The sequence below is a fragment of the Elephas maximus genome, chromosome 1 (assembly GCF_024166365.1).
Source record: "Elephas maximus indicus isolate mEleMax1 chromosome 1, mEleMax1 primary haplotype, whole genome shotgun sequence".
Classification (NCBI taxonomy): Eukaryota; Metazoa; Chordata; class Mammalia; order Proboscidea; family Elephantidae; genus Elephas; species Elephas maximus.
In genome coordinates, this window is record NC_064819.1 from 203,463,045 (window position 1) to 203,487,265 (window position 24,221).

General features: G+C 40.6%; 1 protein-coding gene across 1 annotated transcript in view; it reads right to left on the reverse strand.

Moving 5' to 3' along the window:
• The window catches only part of SLC2A12 (solute carrier family 2 member 12), a 79,184-nt gene that overhangs the window by 44,176 nt on the left and 10,787 nt on the right, over nt 1-24,221 (reverse strand). Inside the window, 1 exon segment of the mRNA XM_049901517.1 lies at nt 14,195-15,532. Within this exon segment, the coding sequence (XP_049757474.1) occupies nt 14,195-15,532 (1,338 nt within the window).

Genomic DNA, 24,221 nt, shown 5'->3' on the forward strand with positions numbered 1-24,221 from the left:
CCCAAGGAGTGGCTGGTGGATTCGAACTGCCAACCTTCTGGTTAGCAGCCATAGCTTGAGTGTGAAAATGATCATGATATCATAATTCAATACAGGGTTGTGGAGCATGTCCTGTGTACAACACATGGTGTGTTCTGGGGAGCGGCTTAAGCAGAATGCCTTCTTAGGTCAGTTTTGCCATTAAAAAGAACTATTAACATTGTGTCTAGACCATGGCCAGATACTTAATAACTCTGATAACTAAGTACATTGAGTCCACTGAACTAGATATACTTTATATGGATTGCTTCATTTAATCTTCACATTTATGCTGTGAGGTAGATACTATTGCCCCATTTTCTAGATAAGGAAACTGAGTCCTAGAGAGATTAATTGACTTGCTCAAAGTCCTATACCGAGGGAGGTGAGATTACTAGCCAGGCAGTCTGGTACCAAAAAGCCTCTATGCATCCTTCTAACACTATATTGTACGGCCTCAACAGATGTGCTTCAACCTCATGCCCCCTCAAGGCCATCTGCCCTGCTATCATCCCTGCTTAAAACTCTCTCCACACAGATCTTTACATTGCTCACTTCCTACAAGTATTGACTCAAGTATCACCTTATGGGGCAATCATATACGAAATCACTCTCCCTCGAGGTGCTATTTCACTTTTCCTTTATTTATTTTTTTATCACTCTTATCTCCATCTAAAATTTATCACTTCTCTCCTCCTGAACTTGTATTATCTATGTATTTATGCTCTTATTTATTGCCAGTCCCCACCACTAGCTACAGGAGGACAGTATGGCTCACTCTCACTTATCACTGTATCCCTACTGCCTGGGACATTGCTCAGTGCACCACAGGTGAGCAATACAACTTGCTGAATGAGTGGGTGACTACATTATTCCCTACCACTTTCTCTCTCTATCTTCTTCTCTTCTTGATCTCTCCAAGATGCCTTCTTGCTGCAACTCCGACTTATTTCAGTCTTCAGAGTTGGTAGAAGATATTGGGAGAGGTTTTGTGGTGTCACCTGTCATTCAGTCTTCAGTGTCAGGTTCTCCTTGAATATATGAGTACAAAGAATGGCAGCCTCAGCCTCATTACTGAACTTAATATGTGTCATTGGACAAATTCCTTCCATCTGCTCATAATGGAAAGATACTAAGCATGAGGTGAAAGAGCAGTTTTATTAATTAATTTATGGATGTATGAACTTTTGAACTACAAAAGCCATAATAACTATTGTGAAAAGTCCCTCATGTTTTCTGAGTTACAGTGGTCATTTTAAGGAGGACTATAAAAGGTTTTTACGGACACCCTGGTGGCGCAGCAGTTAAAAGCTTGGCTGCTAATGAAAAGGTTGGCAGTTCAAATCTACCAGCTGCTCCTTGTAAACTGTATGGGGCAGTTCTACTCTATTCTATAGGGTTGCCATGAGTTAGAATCTACTCAATGGCAACAAGTTTGTTTCTTTAGATTTCCACAAGGGGTTCTGGTGGCTCAGTGGCTAAGTGTTCAGAAGCTAGCTGAAAGGTTGGCAATTCAAACCTACCAGCCACTCTGCAGGAGAAAGATGTGGCAGTCTGCTTCGGTAAAGAATTACCACCTTGGAAATCCTATGGAGAAGTTCTACTCTGTCCTATAGAGTCTCTATGGTCAGAATTGACTTGATGGCAACAGTAAGTTTAGATTTATACACAAGTGCCTCCTCAAACAAACTCATGAAAAAGTAACTTTATGCCTTGGTTTTTGGCTCATCTTTACTTTTCAAGCATAAATAGAAATCTTCACGTGGCTTTACATCCACACAGTCAGGAATCTATGGTTCTACCCTGAAGCTTAAGCCAGGATGGAAACATTCTCAGTAAATAAGAACTAAAATGATGATCAGAACCACCCTAGAAACACTGTGGAGAGCAAGTTAAGATTCTCAACATACTTTGAATTGACTGATAGAAAGATGAGGTACGAACAACAGAATCTTTAGTAAAAGGTTCCAGTAAAGGCTGTGGCGTATATATCATGGCTTTATTTGAGGGAAGAGTTCTAGTATTAGTTATGGAGAAATCGAGAGAAGGGATTCTTAACATTTTTCGGGCCATGAATCAGTTTTATAGTCTGCGGAAGCCTATGGTTCCCTTCTTAGAATAATGCTTTAAAGCATAAAATGAAACACGGAAGATTATTTGGAACCCTTTTCAAATTCTAGATTCTAGGGAAACCCCATTATTTTATAGCTAGGGAAACAAGACCCAGAAAAAATAGAAACACTTTTCTGGCAGAAGAAAAGCCATGCTATGACCTAACAAAACTGAGGAATGTTGTTCTAAGCCAATCCATATTTAAGAAGGTTTAATAATGATGGTTTAATCTTGCTTTTGATTTTACTTTGGAACAGCAGGTACTTTTCCTTTTAGACCTCTGTTAACCCAAAAAATTTGCTTGTGTTATAAGCATAAACCCTCTAAATGAAATACCTGAGGGATAATCAGGTTGATACGTTTCATAATGCATTCAAGGTCTGATATGAAAAGCTTGTTTCCTAATAAAATTCCTTTTTCAATTCCACCTGGTACATGGAGTTTAAACCAATGTTCTAGAATACAATTTTGTGGACAGGCTTAGAATGCCTACGACATGTTTTCTTCAGAAAAAAAGAAGAAAAGAAAAAGAAGTCACAACTTGAATATGGTCATAAATTACTGGCTCTCAGCAAGAAAGAAAGAACAACTATTCAGACCCCTTCTAAAAATTCGAGAAGAATCCATAGCCCCATACCAAGTATGCGAGATGCCTGCTCATTCTCTGTAGAGAGGGTGATTCAGATTTCTGTTTCAGACGCACGGCTTCTAGCCTTATGTGTCAATACCCAGGTCAGTCCTTAAAATGGCAATTATAAATTGAGGAGACCAGGAGGTGGAAGAGTTATTTCCCTTTTCCAGATCCTTTCCCATACCCAGTTCCTTCAACCCAAAGATTTACCATCTCACTGGCATTGCTTTTGGTGTAAGAAATCCTCAAAAAGACTCTCTTCTCCATATTGTAGCAAAAAACAGATGTGTTCAAAAAGTCTGGGACTATTTTTATGTACTCTGTGTGAAAGCTGGACAATGAACAAGAATTGGCGCCTTTGATTTATGGTATTGGCGAAGAATGTTGAATATACCATAGACTGCCAGAAGAATGAACAAATTTGTCTTGGAAGAAGTACAGTCAGAATGCTCCTTGGAAGCAAGAATGGCGAGACTATGTCTCACATACTTTGGACATGTTATTAGGAGAGACCGGTCCTGGAGAAGGACATCAAGTAGAGGGTCAGTGAAAAAGAGGAAGACCCTCAACAAGATGGGTTGAGACAGTGGCTCCAACAATGTGCTTAAGCATAACAACAATTGTGAGCGTAGCACAGGACCAGGCAGTGCTTTGTTCTGTTGTATATAGGGTCACTTTGAGTTGGAACTGACTCAACGGCGCCTAACAACAACATAACTGTGGCTGAAATTCCCAAATAAATGTTACTTAACAAAGAAAAGCCCTAAATTTTTCCCACTAGCTGTTTCTGAGCACTACTAACTCCCCTTCATCTTTTCTTACAGGCAAGAACAAAAAGAGATTTTTAGAAATCATGTCCAGGTGATGGATTGCTCTACAGAAAACCATGTGATGGTCTGGCAGGAGCAAGAATTTCTTTGGCAGCCTAACATTACTAGCTTACTTGGTGCTCAGCTGGCCCACCAGATAGCTTGAAACATGTAAACAAGCACACTTCCTGGCCTTTCCTGTATCTGCATCTTATTTTTAAAGTGCTTTTCCTCCCATTCTCCACCCCCACTTTAGAAACACAGATGTAACCCAGATTGGATTTGAAATGGATGTAAGCAGTGGTGGCTTTATAAGGACAGACAGAAAAAATATGAAACGTCACTTATTCCTTCAAAGAGCTTACAATCTAGTAACTATATTCTGGTTAATAAACCAAAATAAATATACAGACCCTATATATATATATATATATATATATATATATATATATATATATATATACACACACACAGACCCAAGACACTGTATAATTAAGGACTGAGCTGTGTTATCACACTCTAACTTGCATCTATATCATACATTATAGCATCCAGTTGTCCCTGGATGGTGCAAATGGTTAATGGGCTTGATTGCTAACAGAAAGGTTGAAGGTTGGTGTCCGTGCAGAAATGCCTTAGACGAGAGGCCTGGTGATTTGCTTTAAAAAACCAGCCATTGAAAACCAAAGGAGCACAGTTCTGCTCTGACACACATGAGGTCGCTGTGAATTGGAGTCGACTTGATGGCAATTGGTTTAACTGGTTTTACAGCATCCAAAAGGAACCCTTGTGGTGAGATGGTTAAATGCTCAGCTGCTAACCGAAAGGTCAGTGGTTTGAACCCAGTAGCAGCTCTGTGGGAGAAAAGACGTGGTGATCTGCTCCCATAAAGGTTACAGCCTAGAAAACCCTGTGAGGTAGTTCTACTCTGCCATATAGTGTCGCTGTGAGTCGGAATCGACTCTACAGTATGTAACAACAGCATCCAAAGCACTCTGAAATGCATTAACCTTTGAGGGTCACCTATACTCTGTACGACAGGACAGAGACAGGTACTATTTCCATTTCATAGATTAGAAAGAGTTCACAGAAGATAAATGATTTCAAGTCACACACCCAGTACGTAGAAAAACTGAGATTAGAACCCAAGTTTTCTGATTTTTAATTCAGACTCTGTAGCACAGAACTGAATTATTCTACACTGGAATACACTAGTAGTTCATACCAATAAAGATCTCTAGGAAACAGAGTGGACTCATAGCAGATATAAAGCTTTCATTGAGTTTTAAAGATAAGAAAGACTTGGATAGAGCAGAGAGGGAAGGAAAAGAGAACACAATTGTGCCTTATGTCTGTTGATTTGAGTCTGGAGAGGTAATAAAGAAGCCCAGACAGAATATCTAGCTCAATTGGCATAACAGAGTTTATAAAGAAAATGTTCTACATTCTACTTTGGTGAGTAGTGCCTGGGGTCTTAAAAGCCTGTGAGTGACCCTCTAGGATACTTCACTGGCCCCACCCCTTTGGGAGCAAGGAAGAATGAAGAAAACTAAAGATACAAGGGAAAGATTAGTCCAATAGACTAATGGACCACATCTACCATGGCCTCCACCAGATTGAGTCCAGTACAACTAGATGGTGCCCAGCTACCACCACGGACTGCTCTGACAGGGATCACAGAGCTGGAGAAAAATGTAGAACAAAATTCTAACTGAAAAAGAAAGACCAGACTTGCTGGCCTGGCAGAGACTGAAGAAACCCTGAGAGTATGGCCCCCGGACACATTTTCAGTTCAGTAATGAGGTCGCTCCTGAGGTTCACCCTTCAGCCAAAGATTGAACGGGCCCATGGAACAAAACAAGACTAAAGGGGCACACCAGCCCTGGGGCAGGGACTGGAAGCCAGGAGGGAACAGGAAAGCTGGTAATAGGGAACCCAGGGTTGAGAAGGGAGAGTGTTGACATGTCTTTGGCTTGTTAATCAATGTCATGGAACAATGTGTGTACTAACTGTTTGATGAGAAACTAGTTTATTCTGTAAGCCTCCATCTAAAGTACAATTTTAAAAAAAAAAAAGCCCAGACAAGGAGAGTACTGCCTCATTGCACAACTCCAGGAGGCATCATTCCCTTTGTATTCTGTGTAGAGTTCATATGCACTTCCATGTTAATGTTGGCCCTGGAGCACAACTTCATAGGACACAGTATAAATAGTGCCCTCTAGAGTTGTGCAACACAGTGGTCCTGATAGAGTGGAGTGACACGATGGAGGGTGTATTAGTTTCCTAGGGCTGCTGTAACAAATTACCACAAACCTGGTGGCTTAAAGCAGCAGAAAATTAGTCTTTTACAGTTCTAGAAACAAGAAATCACAAATCAAGGTGTTGAAAATCATGGCCATGCTCCTTTCTTGCCTCTTCCAGCTTCTGATGGCTGCAGGTGTTCCCTCACTTGTGGCTGCATCATTCCAATCTCTGCCTCATCTTCACCTGGCCTTCTCCTCTGTCTCCCTGTGTCTCCTCTGTGTCTGTTATGAGGACACTTGCCATTGGATTTTAGGCCTACTTAGATAACCGAAGGTGATCTTATAGGATCCTTAACTTAGATCTGCAAAGACCCCTTTTCCAAATAAGGTCATATTCATAGGTTCTGGGGCTTAGGACATGGCCATATCTTTGGGGGGCCACTATTTAACCCATTGCAGAGGCTTGGGAAATAAGGTAGAGTTTTACCCTTAAGGATGGGTGATATACTAGTAGAAAGAGCATGGAATTAGGTTCCAGGTGCCTCGGGTTCTAGCGCTAAATCTGTGTGACCTCAAGCTCTCTGAGCTTCCAGTGTCTTTCTTATAAGAGGAAAATGTTGGACAAGGTCATTCTAACCTCCTTTTCATATTGAGAATTATTTGACTTCTGTGATGTGGTATAAAGTAGGAAGCCATAGAAAATTTGTGAGCGCTGCTGACATGAGAAAAATAATATTTTCGGAATACTGGTATAGAGGAGGAGACCTGGTGGCTCAGTGGTTAAGTGTACAGCTGCTAACCAAAAGGTCAGCAATTGAAATCCACCAGCCAGTCCTTGGAAACCATACGGGGCAGTTCTACTCTATCCTCTAGAGTTGCTATATGTTGGAAAGTACTCCATGGCAACAGGTTACAGGTTTATAGTATAGAGGATGGATGGGCATGACAAAGTCTGGAATAGAAAAGGACTGTTGAAGGGTTTCCCAGTAATCTAAAGAATGAAATCATGAGGGAGAAATTGTTGTTGTTAGGTGCTGTGGAATCAATTTTTGACTCATAGCGACCCTATATGACAGAGTAGAATTGCCCCACAGGGTTTTCTTGGCTGTAATCTTTACAGAAGTAAACTCAGAGCCACTGGGTGGGTTTGAACTACCAACCTTTTCGCTAACAGTGAAGCACTTAACTGTTGCACAGTCAGGACTCCTTAGGGGTAGACTACGGTGACACCAATAGCAAGTAAAAAGATGAACATGGGATCCATTCTTTTTATTATTATTATTTTAGCTTTAATAAACTAGCTTCAAACTTTATTTATTATTGCAAGGTGACCTATATGCAATGTCTTTTTTTTTTTTTTTTTTCACTTGTATTGTGTTTTAGGTGAAAGTTTACAGTACAAATTGGTTTTTCATTCAGAAATTTATGCATAAACTGTTTGGTGTCACTGGTTGCAATCCCCACATTGTGTCAACACTCTCCCTTCCCTTTCCACCCCAGGTTCCCCGTGTCTGTTCATTCAGAAGTTACTGAGTTTTAATCAGGTTTAGAAAGAAGAGAACAATATTGACTGAGATCCAAAGTTGCTTCTTAACTCTTAGGCATTTGACCCTGTAATGGGCTAGGCTTTGTATTTATAACACTGAGAACTTGTTCAGGGGGTCCAACATGACATTTCTTGGTCATCTGACTTGATTATTCTTTCCAGTGAGCTCCTGGGATCCATTCTTGAGGGACAATCCAAGAGCATTTGGTAATTGACTGGATTGGGAAAAGATCCTAGAGCATCAAACCCGAGTTACTGGAAGAGTGAGCACCCCATGAGGGAAAAAGGGGTGAGGGGAGTTGTCAGGCAGCCTGGTATAAGGGAGGAAAGTATTCAGCACTGGGCTTGTTGTGTTTGGAGGAAAGTAAAGCCTCAGAGTCAAAAGGCCTAGTACACAGTGGGAGAAAAGGAACTGCAAGTCACGTAAGATGATAGAACTGGAGATAAGTGAGAGTCATTAGCTCAAGGGAGATAATTAACATTTCTGAGAAAATGAGTAGGAAAACTTTTGTAATGTATTTCATGAAAGAGTGTTTTTCAGTTTTATAGCTAACAAATCAAAGGCCATAAGACATTAATGAAATGGGCCTCGCCTCTTTTTTAGAAGTAGATGGAATGAAAACTGATAGCAAATTTTAATAATTAGTATTTTGATAAAAGAAATAAATGTCTTTCAAGGCAACTGAAGAAAGAATTCAGAGCCCTTGATCTTTTGAGATATTTTTTCTGTATCCACATCTATTCTGTTTTTCCTGAGTTTATCTCTGTGCTGGTTTTATACTGTGTCAATTGAACAAAGCTGGACCTACACTTCACAGGACTCCTTTCTTTGTGTAGTTTTGGCTTGGGGTCAACAGGAAGAGAAGTTTGCATGAGATTTGGAAGGCCGAAGTGACTTTTGAGTGGTTGGTGCAGGACTCCAGACAGGCTGCAGCTTGTGCACCTTGTTGCTGATCTGCTGGCTTGCCTTGGTGTGGGAAAGCATCTAGGTCAGCCAGACCTCCTCCTTAAATATCTTCAAGCCCTAGGCCAGGCACGTAAGTCACCTCAGCTCTGTGGAGAAGGCCACCACTTTTTCCACAGGTGACCTGCATCACGGAGTTGATGTGGTGAGAGACATATCATTAGTACCAGTGGCCACTGAGTCGATTCCGACTCACGGCGATTCCACGTGTGTCAGAGTAGAACTGTGTTCCATAAGGTTTTCAATGGCTGATTTTTCCGAAGTGGATCACCACGCTTTTCCTCTGAGGTGCCTCTGGATGAACTCCTACCTCCAACCTTTTGGTTAGTAGCTGAGCACATTAACCATTTATATCACCCAGGAACTCCTGAGAGACAGACACAGGCTCCAGTTTGGCCTCGTGAATTTCAGATTGTCTTACCGGGTTTCAGTTGCCTTTGCTTTCCCTGTTTCGTGTCCAGTTTTTCCTCCTGATTCCCTGCTCTGCTGACCTATAGGGACTTCAGGCCACCACCAGATACAAAGAAAACATCCTTCCACAGGCTTCTTCACCAGCTTCTCTTCCTGGCCCAGAATAATGACTTTTTTCTTAGTCCCTGATCGTCTCCTTCCAGACCTTGGCTCTCCCAGCTGATCCCATAATTGTGTGAGGTTTAATCCCCATAAGAAATTCCTTATTCTCCATCACTCACAGTGGTTCTGCTTCTCTGACACAACTGCTCACAGATCACTATCTACAAATTACCCAGGTCCTTCTATAGCATTGCTATGAGTCAGAATTGACTTGACTGTAACGGGTTTTGTTCTGTACCAGACCTCCCTTTAATTGACTGCATTTCACCTATTCTCAAGAGACCAATAACTATGCATTAAACTTGCATCTTAATATTTCTAAATAGCCATCATATAGACTAAGAATTCTATATTAAAGTACCGGCAAAAATAAGGTCTGGGGAAGTTATCTATAGGCTTCAGATACCTGATGCTGAGATCCTCCGCAGCAGCCCAGAACTACCCAGCTCAAGCTGTTAAGTAAGAGAGAAACTTCTGTCTTGTTGAAGGCTCTGTTATTTTTGCCTTTGTTATGTCAGCTGAGCTTAAATTCTAACCAAAACACACATTTAATATTTTCTTAATCTAGTTCACTTATTCAAGTAAATGCACTGGAAAAATTTCTCCATTCTTATCATTATTTTCTCTTTTATCCTATTCCTCAGCCTTATAAAAACTCCATGCTCACTTACCTAGCACAGCTTCAGAAAGAGACAGACAAGGTCTCTAATATCCATCCTGAATAAGATCCAGAGTGTCCCACTTAATAGGCTGATAAGAATGGACGATGATATATTGTTTTTATTCACTCTTACTTCTAATGTATACCGATGGAAGGAAGATAAGTAAGAATAGTTCACATTTACTATCAAGACCAATACAGGACTGCTTATTCTTGTACTGGGCAAATTTGTTGCAAAAGATCACCATAAAGGCTTAAAAAGCAAATATGCCACTTTGATAACTAACGTGCACCTGACCCAAGCAATGGTCTTTTCAATTATCTCTTATGCATGCAATATCTGGACAATGAAAAAGAAAGACAGAAGTAGAATTGATGCATTCAAACTGTGGTTTTGGTGAAAAATATTGAATATACTGTGGACTGCCAGAACAACAACAACAACAAAAAATCAGTCTTAGAAGAAATACAACCAGAATGCTTTTTAGAAGCAAGTATGGTAAGATTTTGGCTTGCTTACTTTGGACACAACGTCAAGAAAGACCAATCACTAGAAAAGTGCATCATGTTCGGTAAAGTAAAGGGTCCGTGAAAATAAGCAAAATCTTCAATGAGATGAATCAGCACAATAGCTGCAGCAATGGACTCAAACATACCAAACATCATGAAGACGACACAGCATCAGGCAACATTTCCTTCTGTTTTTCATAAGGTTATCATGAGTCAGAGCAGCTCAATAGCAACGAACAACAATTCTTGTCTTGGACCAGATATTACCATTGAATTTCAGAAAACAAGAGATATTCTAATTTATTTGGGCAAATCACTTAACCTCTCTGGGATTCAGTGTCTTAATTTGTAAAGTTCAGTGAATTCTCTTTCTTCATAGGCTCGTAAAATGAAGTCTTACAAAATATGAAAAATTGCCTAGTATAGTATTTTATGTCATAAAAAACCCCCTAAACCCACTGCTGTTGAGTCAATTCCAACTCATAGAAATCTTACAGGACAGGGTAGAACTGCCCTACAGGGTTTCCGAGGCTATAAATCTTTTTTTTTTTTTTTTTTTTTTTTTGTGCTTTAGGTGAAGATTTACAGAATAAACTAGTTTCTCATTAAACAGTTAGTACACATATTGTTTTATGACAACATGTCAACACTCTCCCTTCTCAACCTTGGGTTCCCTATTACCAGCTTTCCTGTTCCCTCCTGCCTTCTAGTCCTTGTCCCTGGGCTGGTGTGCCCCTTTAGTCTGGTTTTGTTTTTTGGGCCTTTCCAGTTGTTGGCTGAAGAGTGAACCTCAGGAGTGACTTTGTTACTGAGCTGAAAGGGTATCCAGGGGGCCATACTCTCAGGGTTTCTCCAGTCTCTGTCAGGCCAGCAAGTCTGGTCTTTCTTTTTCAGTTAGAATTTTGTTCTACATTTTTCTCCAGCTCTATCTGGGACCCTCTATTGTGATCCCTGTCAGAGCAGTCAGTGGTGGTAGCTGGGCACCATGTGGTTGAACTGGACTCAGTCTGGTGGAGGCCGTGGTAGATGTGATCCATTAGTCCTTTGGACTCATCTTTCCCTTGTATCTTTAGTTTTCTTCATTCTTCTTTGCTCCTGAAGTAGTGAGACCAGTGGAATATCCTAGATGGCTGTTCACAGGCTTTTAAGACCCCAGAGACTACTCACCAAAGTAGAATGTAGAATATTTTCTTTATAAATGATGTTATGCTAATAGAGCTAGATGTTCCCTGAGACCATGGTCCCCACAGCCCTCAGCCCAGCAATTCCATCCTTCGGGGAGTTTGGATATGTCTGTGGAGCTCCCATGACCTTGCCTTATACAAGCTGTCCTGGCTTCTCCAGTATTGTGCACAGGCTGTAAATCTTTATGGAAGCGGGCTGCCACATCTTTCTTCCATGGAGCGGATGGTGGATTTGAACCACTGATCTTTTCGTTAGCAACCTAGTGCTTTAACCACTGTACCACCAGGGCTCCTTATAGGAGTAAACAACTATTAGTTGAATCTAAAGCCTAAGTTATATTTTAGAAGAATTAGGGTAGAATCTACTTCCAAAAAGTCAGCCATTGAAAACCAGATGGTGCACAGTTTTACCGTGACACACATGGGGTCACCATGAGTAGGAATAGTCTCAACTGCAACCGATCGATATACTAATCTGCTATTTAAGGAATTCTGGAAAGTAAATAACAAACAGACTCTAGTATTTTTCCTAAAGTCAGAGAGGGTTTCCTGAAAAGGGGAACTCCTGCTCTAATATAATGTGTCAAACGTTATGTTAGTGACTGAAGGATCTGCTGCAGTTTTCAAAGTTACCCAAAAACTAAAGAGAGAAGAGTAGCATGATCCTGAGAGAACTCTAACCATGAATACATTAGTTATGGGAGTTTAGAATCAATGTCTCTTATTGTGATATGCGCCAAACTGGGAGTTTCCTTGAATTAAAACAAAGAAGGCGTCGCTTTCTTTTTGGTAACCTTTTCTTAACTTTCTAGTTGATTCTTGGTATTGCAAAAGATTGAATTAAAAAAAGTGATGTAAAAAAGGAAATATTTTCAGTTTTATGATGAATATATCGGAAAGAAAAAGAAATGGTGGCAAAGGAAATCAATGGAACAATAACTACCACGTAAAGTTTATCAAATGAACAAAACTTATTGTTGCTTGATAATATAGAAAAGTTTCACAAGCAAGGCTAAGTTGTTCCTTGGTACAAGATAGCACCTGTATCTTGCCCTTCTGATCGATTTCCAAGAGTTTCTGGAAATAAAAGTGTCAATAAGATGCTTGCTCAAATTTCATTAATGTATCAGAGAAGCCATGTAAGTATCTCACAGGTATACACCCCAGACCATTGAATCCTGAAATAATTGTAGAAACATATTTCCAGGAAACTGTTCATTAATGATATTTGCCACTCTTTAGTCTTAAGAAGCAGGGTTAGGGTTCAGGAACAATTCAGAGCATTCAGAGGCTTACAGTGTTGTAACGTTTACTCTATCTGCCCATGCATAGCCCCTTTTGGGGAAATCTGGCCAGATGAAGTTCCAGCTTCTAGTCATCCATGTTTTGGATCATGTGATCCTATCTTGCCACAGTTGATTGTACCAGACGTAGACCTGAACAATAACTATGACTTGGCACAGTCAAGAACAGGGTCAATTATATTCTCTCTTTCTCCTTCTTTCCTCTCTCTCTGGAATTTGAACGAATCAATATCTAGAGACTGGGTTCACTTAGGAGTAGAAACTGAAAGATAAGGATGCAGAGTTGGGGCTGAAGATGCCATATCAGCCACGTGCAAGTCCAGTTATACATTAACTGAAGACTAAGCAGGGCAAATCTGCTGATTGCTGACCAGAACAAAGCAGACACAGGAGGTGTAGCTCAGTACATTCAATGATAATCTTCTTGAAACAGGGATAACTTATGTTCTTTTCATTACTGTTTCCATAACATTTAGCATAGTTTCTGGAAATTAAAAAATAATTCGCTCACTATGTGTCACTTGAATGAATAATGAATGAGTTAGCTGTGGATCACTAGAGTGAAAATTCATGAACTGCTGCTATTCCACGACTTCAAAAGGTCTTTCTTCCAGAAAAACTGTCTAGTTCCTAGCATTGGAAACCTACATTTGCCCATGAGATTCCTTCTCCCTCAACACAGCATACATTGTTCCTGACCCTCAATACTTCCCTTTATTTGAGTCCATTTGTTTGGTTCCTTGATCCTTGTAAACCAAAGTTTCAATACCAACTCTTAGAGAGAGGGAGAGAAGGAGGAAGAGAGAGAGAGAGAGTGAGAGGAGAGGAGAGAAGCAAAGAGAGAGAGAATGAGATTACCATTGTTTCTAAGCATTTTCTTTTTTTTCTAGTGAGGTGTACAAAAGACCATGACAACCTCCCTACGTAAAGGTGTAGCCTTAGGGTGTGAGACAAACACTAAAGCATTGTAACGACCTATTCTATCAAATCCATCTCTAAAAGAGTTTGCCCAGGACAAAAGTTTAAACTTGGCCATTGGAGTAGTCTGGTTGTGTAAAACAAAACAACCTGGTGACTGTCTCCCTGTAACTTGTTTGTATTGTGTTAAATGAGAGTAACTAGACTCCCATTCTTCTGTTTAATGGACAAGAGTAAAGTGCCCTGGGAGATTAGTCTAATGAATAAAATGTACTTAAAGAGATAATGAATGCTACCCTAACTCATAATTCCTTTCTTCTTCATTATTATTGAAATGCATCCACTCTTGTGTCCTTCAAAGAAAACCTAAACACTTGATTATTTTTTTTCTTTCATCTATGAAGAAACTCAGGAATGATATGAAGGAAAATGTTACTCTGGTGAACTTTGCTTTTACAAAAAACAATATATTCTCTTGGGTAATAAATATCTTTTCAGGTCAGGTTCATTCCCAATCAACTGAAGTTAAAGATAATGAAAAGCTTATCCTTTGATTGAATATTACTCTGTACATTTTACAAGCATACTTTCCACATTAATAAAAACACCAGTGGTCAATATTATCTTCAACTTGCTTCTAGCAGTTATATGCCCAGGATACCCTGACAGGTCAAAAGCAATAAATTAACATTTATAAGGAAAAAAAGAATAAAATACTTACTTGGTCCTAGACCAATTGAAAAAGCAGCAACGTAAACAAGCAAACTGGCTAAGGACAGCCATTTCAAAAAGGCCGGGACTTCCTCTGGATCTGTGACTATTTGGTATCCAGTCTGGCTTAGTCCGGCATTTGGTAAGGATGTCAAGGTCATCTCTTCTCTCTCATTCACATCATTTCTCATAGGTGTTAGGGAGCTCCTGCCATGAGAGGTGATCCCTTTAAGGGGCTCTCTGAAACTGTTGTTGGCTGACAGGTTTCCTATCCCAAAAAATGCAGACTCATTCAAGGACTGGTTGATAGGACTATAGCTCCTACAGATATTGGTGATGTTCATGTGGATGTTGAGATTCACGATGCCCATGGTCATCAATGAAGCTGCCATCACAGAGGAGCCTATGCACAGGAAGGTTTTGCTCCCAACACGGTCGACAAGAAGAGTGGCTGGGATGGTGCTGATGACCTTGACAACTCCAACCCCAGTAGATGCAAGGCTCGCTGCCTCATTGCTTTGAAACCCAACCGATTTCAGAACAGTCGATGCATAGAATAATATGTTTGGCTGCCCAGTGACTTGTACAAAAAACACCAACGTTAGGCCTATTATTATTCGGGTCCTCATGTTGTCCTTTGAACGAAACAGATCCCAAAAACTATATTGATATTCATCTTTAAGGGAAGATTTTATCGCAGTGAGTTCTTCAGTTGTGTCTGAGATTGCTCTTAACCTTCTGAGAACCTTGCTAGCAGCTTCTTCTTGTCCTTTCATCACCAGAAACCGAGGGCTTGGAGGAAGAAAGTACATTGCAACTGCTTGCAAAACTCCCAAGGGAATAACAAGACCGAACATATATTTCCAGCCATGGGAAACACTGGCAAATGCATAATTTGAAATATAGGCAAAAAGAATGCCGATGACAATCATAAGCTCATTTAGTGACACCAGGAGGCCTCTTCTGTGCTGGGGGGCAATCTCTGCGAGATAAACACAGGTGGCAATTGAAGAAAGAGAAATGGAGACGCCCAGAGCAATGCGCCCCACAATGAAAACCGTGTAGGATGAACTGAGGATCAGGATTAAGCTTCCAAGTCCAAGGAGGCAGGACGACAAGATGATGGCCGTCCTTCTTCCATACCTGTCTATCAGGACCCCTCCGGTGAGAGAGGCCAGGAAGGCCCCGATGAGGAGGGAGCTCACAACCATTTCCTGCTCATGGCAGGTCAGGGCCAATTCGGTTCTTATCTGAAGGAGAGCCCCAGATATGAGTCCAAGTTCATAACCCACCAGGAGGCCACTGACAGCAGCAGTGACAGATGACAGGAAAGTAAATATGCCACAGCCTACAGGCAGAGAGGAGAAGGAGAGGTTAGCTCTGAATGGTCATTTTAAGCATTTTATGTCTTACCTGAGACTTAACCTTACATAAATCTTTCATAGTGCTGAGGTAAAACACACACACATTACACACATGCAATTATAATAAAATAATATACTAACAAAAATGATGAGATATGGGAGAAAAATCATTTTTCTTTCTTTTTTTGGGAGGAGGGGGGTGAAGACATTTAGGAAGTTCCATTTCCTTCTATTTTTGATGTTGATGTTTTTAGTTTAGACCAGACAGTTCTATCCAAGATAAATAGATGATGATGAACTCTGAACAAATAAGAACACTTCATGACTTGGAATTGGATCAGAATTTCAAGTAGCTCAACTCTCTAAAGGCACACTCTTGAGGGTAGGATAGAGAGGCTAGGAATCTCAAGACGTGCTATAATAATCTTCACAATATAAACTAGTTGCCGTTGAGTCTACTCTAACTCATGACGACTCCATGTATATCAGAGTAGGACTGTGGTCCATAGGGTTTTCAGTGGCTAATTTGGACGCAGATGACCAGGCTTTTCTTCCAAAGTGCTTCTGGGTAGACTTGAACCTCCAACATTTTAGTTAGCAGCCAAGTGTGTTAACCTTTCGCACTACCAAGGAGAGGAAAAATTGGCTTTCTCTGAAGAACATGAGGATATTAGCCGAGTGAGGGCAGTTGTGAGCATCTTAACCAAATTAGCGATGCATTAGAAAGAAGGAATGGATACAAGATGGGAACCAACAACATTCATTTCTCACTCTGAAGAAGGAGGAAAGAGAATGGAACATGAGGAGAAGAACAAAAGGACCTTGTACTTTGCATTGTTCTATATTTTGATGTTAAAATATGAAGAAAATGACAAAATGTTAAGTTCTAAATTTTTGGTTGTGGGTACATAGGTGTTTGTTACATGATATGTTTGTAACTTGTCAAAATATCAACAAAACAAAACAAAAAGTAGCAGGGCATAGAGCATTCCTGGCATGGGAAACAGTAATTTCCAAAGCCTTAGGACAGAAAAGCTCTTGTTTTAGGAACTGTCAGATGGCCAGAACATAATGTGTGGTGAGGGTGCAAAAAAGTAGACCTGGACAGGTAGGTGAGAGAGGGCATAAAATGAATCTGGATAGGTAAGAAGGGGGTACATCATGTAGGACCTTACAGGCCATGGTAACATATTTTTATTTTATCTCACCTAAGGGGGCTGACACCCATTGAACAGTATAGAAGACATTAACACTATGGGTTTCTTGTTTTTTAAGGCTACTATTACTGCTCTTTTATTGTTATACATAAGATGGTATAAGACCAGCAATGCTTTATTTTGTTATATATAAAGTCACCATGAGTTGGAGCTGATTAGATGGCAACTAACAAACAACATTGCTGCTGTGTCCACTACCCATCTGTCAGTTTATCATACTGTGGTGGCTGGTGTGTTGCTGTGATGCTGGAAGCTATGCTACTGGTATTTCAAATACTAGTAGGGTCACTCATGGTGAACAGGTTGCAGTGAGCTTCCAGACTACAACAGACTAGCTTTCTTTGGATACACAGTCAGGAAGGATCAGTCACTAGAGGAGGACATCATGTTTGGTGAGAAAGAGGGCCAGTGAGGGTGAGAAGGATTGGTACAATAGTGCAAAGATGGACTAGAATATGCTGGCAATTTTGAGGATGATGCAGAACCGAGCAGCATTTCATTCTGTTGTATATTAGATTGCCATGGATCAGAATCAACTCGATGGCAGCTAACAACAACAATAATAATAATTGCTGTGTGGAGACCAGTTCTTTGAGGGGCAACATTAGTACCAGGGAGGAGTTAATTGCCACAGTTTTGACAAGAAAGAATGTAACTTGGACTATATCTTGCTGGTTATGTTTCTCTAGAGAATCCTAAGACAGAACCTAAAATGGTTCCACGGCTTGAACACTTGGGTGGGTTATTGTACAATACATAATATACTGTATCCATACTATTTACTAAACTGTGCAATTTATTGACATTGGGAAAGTTGGGAATAGAATTGGTTGTGGGTGGAAGTGAGAGGAGTGAAAATCAAAATTCCATTTTAGATTTATTAAAATGTCAAATAGGGAATTGGATATACAAATTCGGAGCTTAAGAGGTAGGTCAAGGCTGGAGATATGTGTCTGGAAGTTAGCAGTATGTATTTGGTATCTAAAACCATGGGGATGGGTGTGATCACTTAGGGAGACAGGACAGAGGAAAAGAAGCAGTAAGACTAGATCTGGGACCTACGGCATTCCAAAGTTTAGAAGAGGAGGAGCCTGCAAAGGAGATAGAGAAGAAGCAGAGCAGAGACATGTGCAAAATGACCTATAAGCATGTGCTTGGGCACACATTTATGATATGCTTAGCTAGGCTATTAAACCATGTCTTTTGTTGCTGTTGTTGTTAGTTTCTGTTACATCGGCTCTGACTCACAGAGACCTTATGTATAACAGAACAAAATATTGCCGAGTACTGTGCCATCTCCATAATCCAGTACTATATTGGACAGTGTTCTTCCATGACCCATACGGTTTTCATTGGCTAATTTTCAGAAGTAGATTGCTAGGTCCTAGTCTGTCTTAGAATGGGAATTCCAGAAAACTTTATTGTGCTTGTGAGGAATCTGTACATAGATCGAGAGGCAGTTGTTCAGACAGAACAAGGGGATACTGTGTGGTTTAAAGTAAGGAAAGGTGAGCATCAGGGTTTTATCCTTTCATCATACCTATTCAGTCTGTATGCTGAGCAAATAATCTGAGAAGCTGTACTACATGAAGAAGAATGGGGCATTAGAATGGGAGGAAGACTCATTAACAACCTGCATTATGCAGATGACACAACCTTACTTGCTGGAAGTGAAGAGGACTTGAAGCACTTACTAGTGAAGATCAAAGACCACAGCCTTCAGTATAGATTACACCTCAACATAAAGAAAACAAATATCCTCACAACTGGACCAATAAGCAACATCATGATAAATGGAGAAAAGATTGAAGTTGTCAAGGATTTCATTTTACTTGGATCCATAATCAACACCCATAGAAGCAGCAGTCAAGAAATCACATGATGCCTTGCATTGGGCAAATCTGCTATAAAGGACCTCTTTAAAGTGTTGAAAAGCAAAGATGTCACCTTGAAGACTAAGGTGTGCCTGACCCAAGCCATGGGATTTTCAACTGCATCATATGCATGCAAAAGCTGGATAATGAATAAGGAAGACTGAAGAAGAATTGACACCTTTGAATTGTGGTGTTGGCGAAGAATATTGAATATACCATGGACTACCAAAAGAATGAAAAAATCTGCCTTAGAAGAAGTATAAACGGAATGCTCCTTAGAAGCAAGGATGGTGAGACTGTGTGTTACATACTTCGGACATGTTATCAGGAAGGATCAGTCCCTGGAGAAGGCCATCATGCTTGGTAAAGTAGAGGGTCAGTAGGAAAGACGAAGACCCTCAATGAGATGGACTGACACAGTGGCTACAACAATGGGCTCAAGCATAACAATTGTTAGGATAGTGAAGGCCTGGGTAGTGTTTTGTTCTGTGGTACGTAGGGCTGCTATGAGTTGGAACCAACTTGATGGCACCTAACAACAACTGTCTTGGTCTGGCAGTTCCTTTGAAGCTTGTCCACAATGGGTGACTCTGCTAATATTTGAAATATCCGTAGCAAAGCTTCCAGCATCATAGCAATACACAAACCACCACAGTACGACAAACTGACTGATGGGTGGTGAGACACTGTCTTTGTGGGGGAGGGGGTTTAAAAAATGGTTGTCAGCTGTAGTGCCATGAGCAAGTTAAATAAAGGTGATCTAAATCTCTTCCCACTCCAAATCCTAAGGCATTTTGCATCTCTCAGATCTTGGTGGAATCCAGGAAGTGAGAAGTGGAAGACTTCAAAGTATACAGTAAAAAAGGCATTAAATATTTAGATGGAGGAGCAAATAAAAATGAAATAATCTACAATAAAATAGGACTAACTTTTAAGTGTTACAAACAAAAACCGTTACATTGAAATTAAATTGGCAATTTATTCTCTTTCTCTTTTACTTAAAATCAGAAAACAAATTTTTAGCACCAACTATATGCTAGGCACTTTTCCAGGGACTGGAGATAGATGCATAGATGGACAGATAGATGGGTGGAGGGATGGATGGACAGACAAACAGATGGATGGACAGACAGCAGTGAACAAAACAGACATGGTTTCTGCCCTCAAGAAACTTAACATTCTGGTGATAAATCTATTATCTATTATTTATTTTATAGTGCTTTATTATTATTTTTAATGTAAAATGACTTCCAAGTATTGTCTTATAGGTTCATTCATGTTCTCAGTTTTCATGTACCATTTTTTCCCATATGATCATATCATCTTTAACAACAAATTCCTCTACATTAAGGAGAATTAGGTCACATTCTCACCATCGGATAAAGAATGTTGTATTTTTTCTCATCTCTACCTGTCTTTGTTCATTTTATCTAAACTTGATATGTTAATTAGCATGTGTGTTTTGCAATTGTGAAATGGTCTCTCATATTCCAATTGGAGAAATAAATGATTTTGGAACATGGAACACTTGGGAGGGCTGGAAGAAGAGGCAGATGGAATAAGGCTCAGTACATACATACACAGACAATGTGCCTTTAAAAGCTTAAAAACTTGCACTCGGACATTCCATGACCCTATTTCCAGGGCTTACCAACATGAAGGTAGATACAGAATTAAGCTAAGGTTTTAGTAGTCTGAATTTTACTTGCAGAGTATATCTCTGCCACCACATGCTTTAAGGGGCACTGCTCAAAACTAGCTCCCTCACTTACCTCACTTATTACTGCTAAAATTCCACTACAAATCCCCCAGCTGCCCAATCAGGGTTGTGAATTCTAATTCAGTGTGTAAGGCTAGCCACCCGTGCTTCCAAGATGGTAGACTTTTATCACAAGAAATTTTCATAGTACTATTTTACCTTACAAAAACAATGAGGAGAGACAGGAAGACTGGGTTTTTCCTTCTGTCTACGTTTTGGTTAACTATGGTCATATAAGTAAGATGTTATCCTATGGATGCCAGTATGTAGAGAAAACTCTTCCAAGAAATTTGGGGGCAAACAAACAGGAGGAAAGAGATAGGGTGTGGTTTGAAGTAATGGCAAGGAGGTGTGGTTTATGTTTGGCTAAATGTGAATATGAGAGTTTGAGGCAGCTGGGTGGGTTGAGGAGAAGCAACCAGTGCTAAGGAAAGGGTAAGAATGAGGACTCATAATCTGTACCTTTTCAAAAAACACCCAGACCTCATATCAAACAACCTGCTCCGCCAGGCCTCCTTAACGCTGAATGCTTAGTGATGAAGCTTGACAGGAATATTGTTCATGGTCTCCTTCATGGGGGAGGGGGGCTTGCTTTATAGGCCTCTTCTCCCCAAAAGGGCCATCAGGAATTCTCAGCTTTTGTGGACATCACAAAAGTGGAAATTATCAGGACACCTGCAACTGGTACTGAGACGCTGTTTGGTCCTGCCTACCGTCTGTGGTGTGCTGCTTTGCTAGAAGGCCAGCAGCTAACTGTAAAAGGAAGCTTTCCAGCTTTCTTTTTGATGCAATAACAGTTCTTTATTCAAGTAGTGAAGACAGACTTTCCCCAGGGAAGACGTGAGCACAATCAAGAGGATTTAATGCAACGAGTGCTGAGACCCATAGCCAAAGGGTACCCTGGGCAGGCAGGCCCGTGCCTGGGCCACAAGACTGCAGGGCTGGCTGCCACAACAATAGCTGCATTGTCTGGCGCTCACAGTAAGCCAGACAAAACCACGGCTAACTGGCACCGAACGTGAAACGCTCCATTTTTTCACAATATTTAAGTTTCCGCCTGCTCTGTTCTTTCCTTTCTTCCCCATATGCCTATTACAATGAATGTTCATAACGGACACACAACAAGCACTTGGCAACAAAATCCTCCAACATACTAAAAAGAATGCACACTCAGGTTTTTTTTGGCAGGGGGTCAGGTAATTTTACAGCTTGATCAATTGTGAATGCATCACAAATTAAAAGGACTCCCTACTTCATGTTTGGCTCAATAAAAACTTAGTTCCCCCAATATGGTCTTGCTGTTGTGGTCGGACACTTCTTTGCTCTCTCCATGAATGCTTTCACTCCAACTAATCTTTCAAGAGTCATCTCAAGTACCATCTCCCCTCTGAAGACCACTCTTCTGTCCCCAGCATCTCCCTGCCCTGCCATGTTCTCCTGCCCCCACCCCTCTCCCAGCCCCTTACATTTCAACTGTACACAGGATGCGTGTTTTCAGAGCAGTGGTTAAGAGCTCGTCTGCTAGCCAAAAGGCTGGCAGTTTGAATCCACCAGCTGCTCCTTGGAAACTATATAGGGCAGTTCTACTCTGTCCTGTAGGATCACTATGAGCTGGAATCGACTCACTGGCAACAGGTTTGGGTTTTTTCGGGTGGTGCAAATAGTTAATGTGCTTGGCTACTAACCAAAAGGTTGGAGGTTCAAGTCTACCCAGTGGTGCCTCAGAAGAAAGGCCTGTAGATCTACTTCTGTAAAAGCTGCCATTGACAACACTGTGGAGCACAATTCTACTCTGACACACGTGGGGTCACTATGAGTCAAAATTGACTGGATAGCAACTGGTGAAATGGTCATCACGTTTATGGCACTCCTTACCTATTTGTCTTTCCATATTAGACAGAATGTTCCTCGAAGGCAAGGACCCTGCTTTACACACATCTGTATTCTCAGGTTTAGAATTTGCCTGGCATAAGGCAAATGCTCCATAAATGTCTGATGAGTGAATGAATCAAGGAAGGATGGAAACAGCACTCCAGAATACCATGTCCTTGGTTCTCTCCTCCCACCGTTATATCAGGGGACTTAAGTTAATACACAGTATTATGTAATGGTTAGCATATATTATGTAATGGTTTGCATATACTTCTTCAATCTGTATGCTGAGCAAATAATCCAAGAAGCTGGACTCTATGAAGACCAATGAGGCATCAGGATTGGAGGAAGACTCATTAACAACCTGTGTGTGATATGCAAATGGAACAATCTTGCTTGCTAAAAGTGAAGAGAACTTGAAGCACATACTGATGACGAACAAAGACTACAGCCTTCAGTTTGAATTACACTTCAACATAAAAGAAACAAAGATTGTCACAACTGAATCAATAAGCAACATCATGATAAATGGAGAAAATATTGAAATTGCCAAGAATTTCACTGGATCCACAGTCAACGCCCATGGAAGCAGCTGTCAAGAAATCCAACGATGTATTTCATTGAGCAAAGCTGCTGCAAAAGACCTCTTTCAAGAGTTAAATAGCAAAGGTGTCATTTTGAGGAGTAAGGTGTACCTGACCCAAGCTGTGGTATTTTCAATTACCTCATATGCACATGAAAGCTGGACAATGAATAAGGAAGCCCAAAGAAGAACTGATGCATTTGAATTAGGGTGTTAGCAAAGATTATTGAATATATCATGGACTGCCAGAAGAATGAATAAATTTGTCTTGGAAGAAGTACAATCAGAATGCTCCTTAGAAGTGAAAGTGGCGAGACTTTGTCTCACATTTTTTTTTTTTAATCAGGAAGGACCAGTCCCTGGAGAAGGACATCATGCTTGGTAAAGTAGAGAATCAGCAAAAAAGAGGAAGACTCTCAATGAGACGGACTGACATAACAGTTGCAACAACCATCTCAAATATAGCAACGATTGTTGGGATGGCACAGGACTGGGCAATGTTTCATTCTGTTGCACGTAGGGTTGATATGAGTCAGAACTGACTTGACGGCACCTAACAACAAAAACAACAGCATATAGAATTTTATATTCACATTAATACTTACTATTTGAGTAGACTGCTGTCAGCATTTCTATAAAACTTTCCAGCATTATTATTACCTAGTTAGTATAGTGGCATTGCAGAGACTATAAAATGTTTCATTGTCAAGTGTATATTAATATTTTATTAAGCATCAGCCCTATGCATGGGTTTGTTAGTGCACAGTTATGCAATGTTAGTGACCAGTTAGTTCCACAGCACTCTCCAGACACCTATTCTCCAGCCTGTCTGTGCCGTCACTGTTTCCAGAAAAATCTATACACTCAGACTGTGCTTTGTTTATGCAATTTCCTTCACCACAGTGTCCTTCCTGTCCTTCATAGGATAGGGAAAGCTATTCATCTTTGAAATATCTCCTCAATTCTCTCTACAAAATCTTTCCAAACTTCTCTTCCATGAGCATGACTCTCCCTTCTCTCTCTTGCCTCTGCGTCCATGGTCTTTGATGGCTTCTATTACTGCACCCTGGACTATATTTATTTATGTCTGTCTCCTGCCTTAGACTGTGAGCCCTTTGAGAGCAGGAGTGTCTCTATCACAGGGACCTACACAGGGCCTGACACAAAGTCAGAGCTCAGGAAAGGCTATTAGATGCCACATGAAGGAGTCACCCAGGCTTAACCAGAAAGGTGGTCTCCCACTGACTCCCAGAGGACATGTCTAGTGGAGAATTTTGGCATTGTCTTTCCCTTGTCCAACAGCTATCAGAGATCCAAGATGCTGGACCATGTGTTTGTGATCCCTGTGGTAGTAAATATTGGGGCACT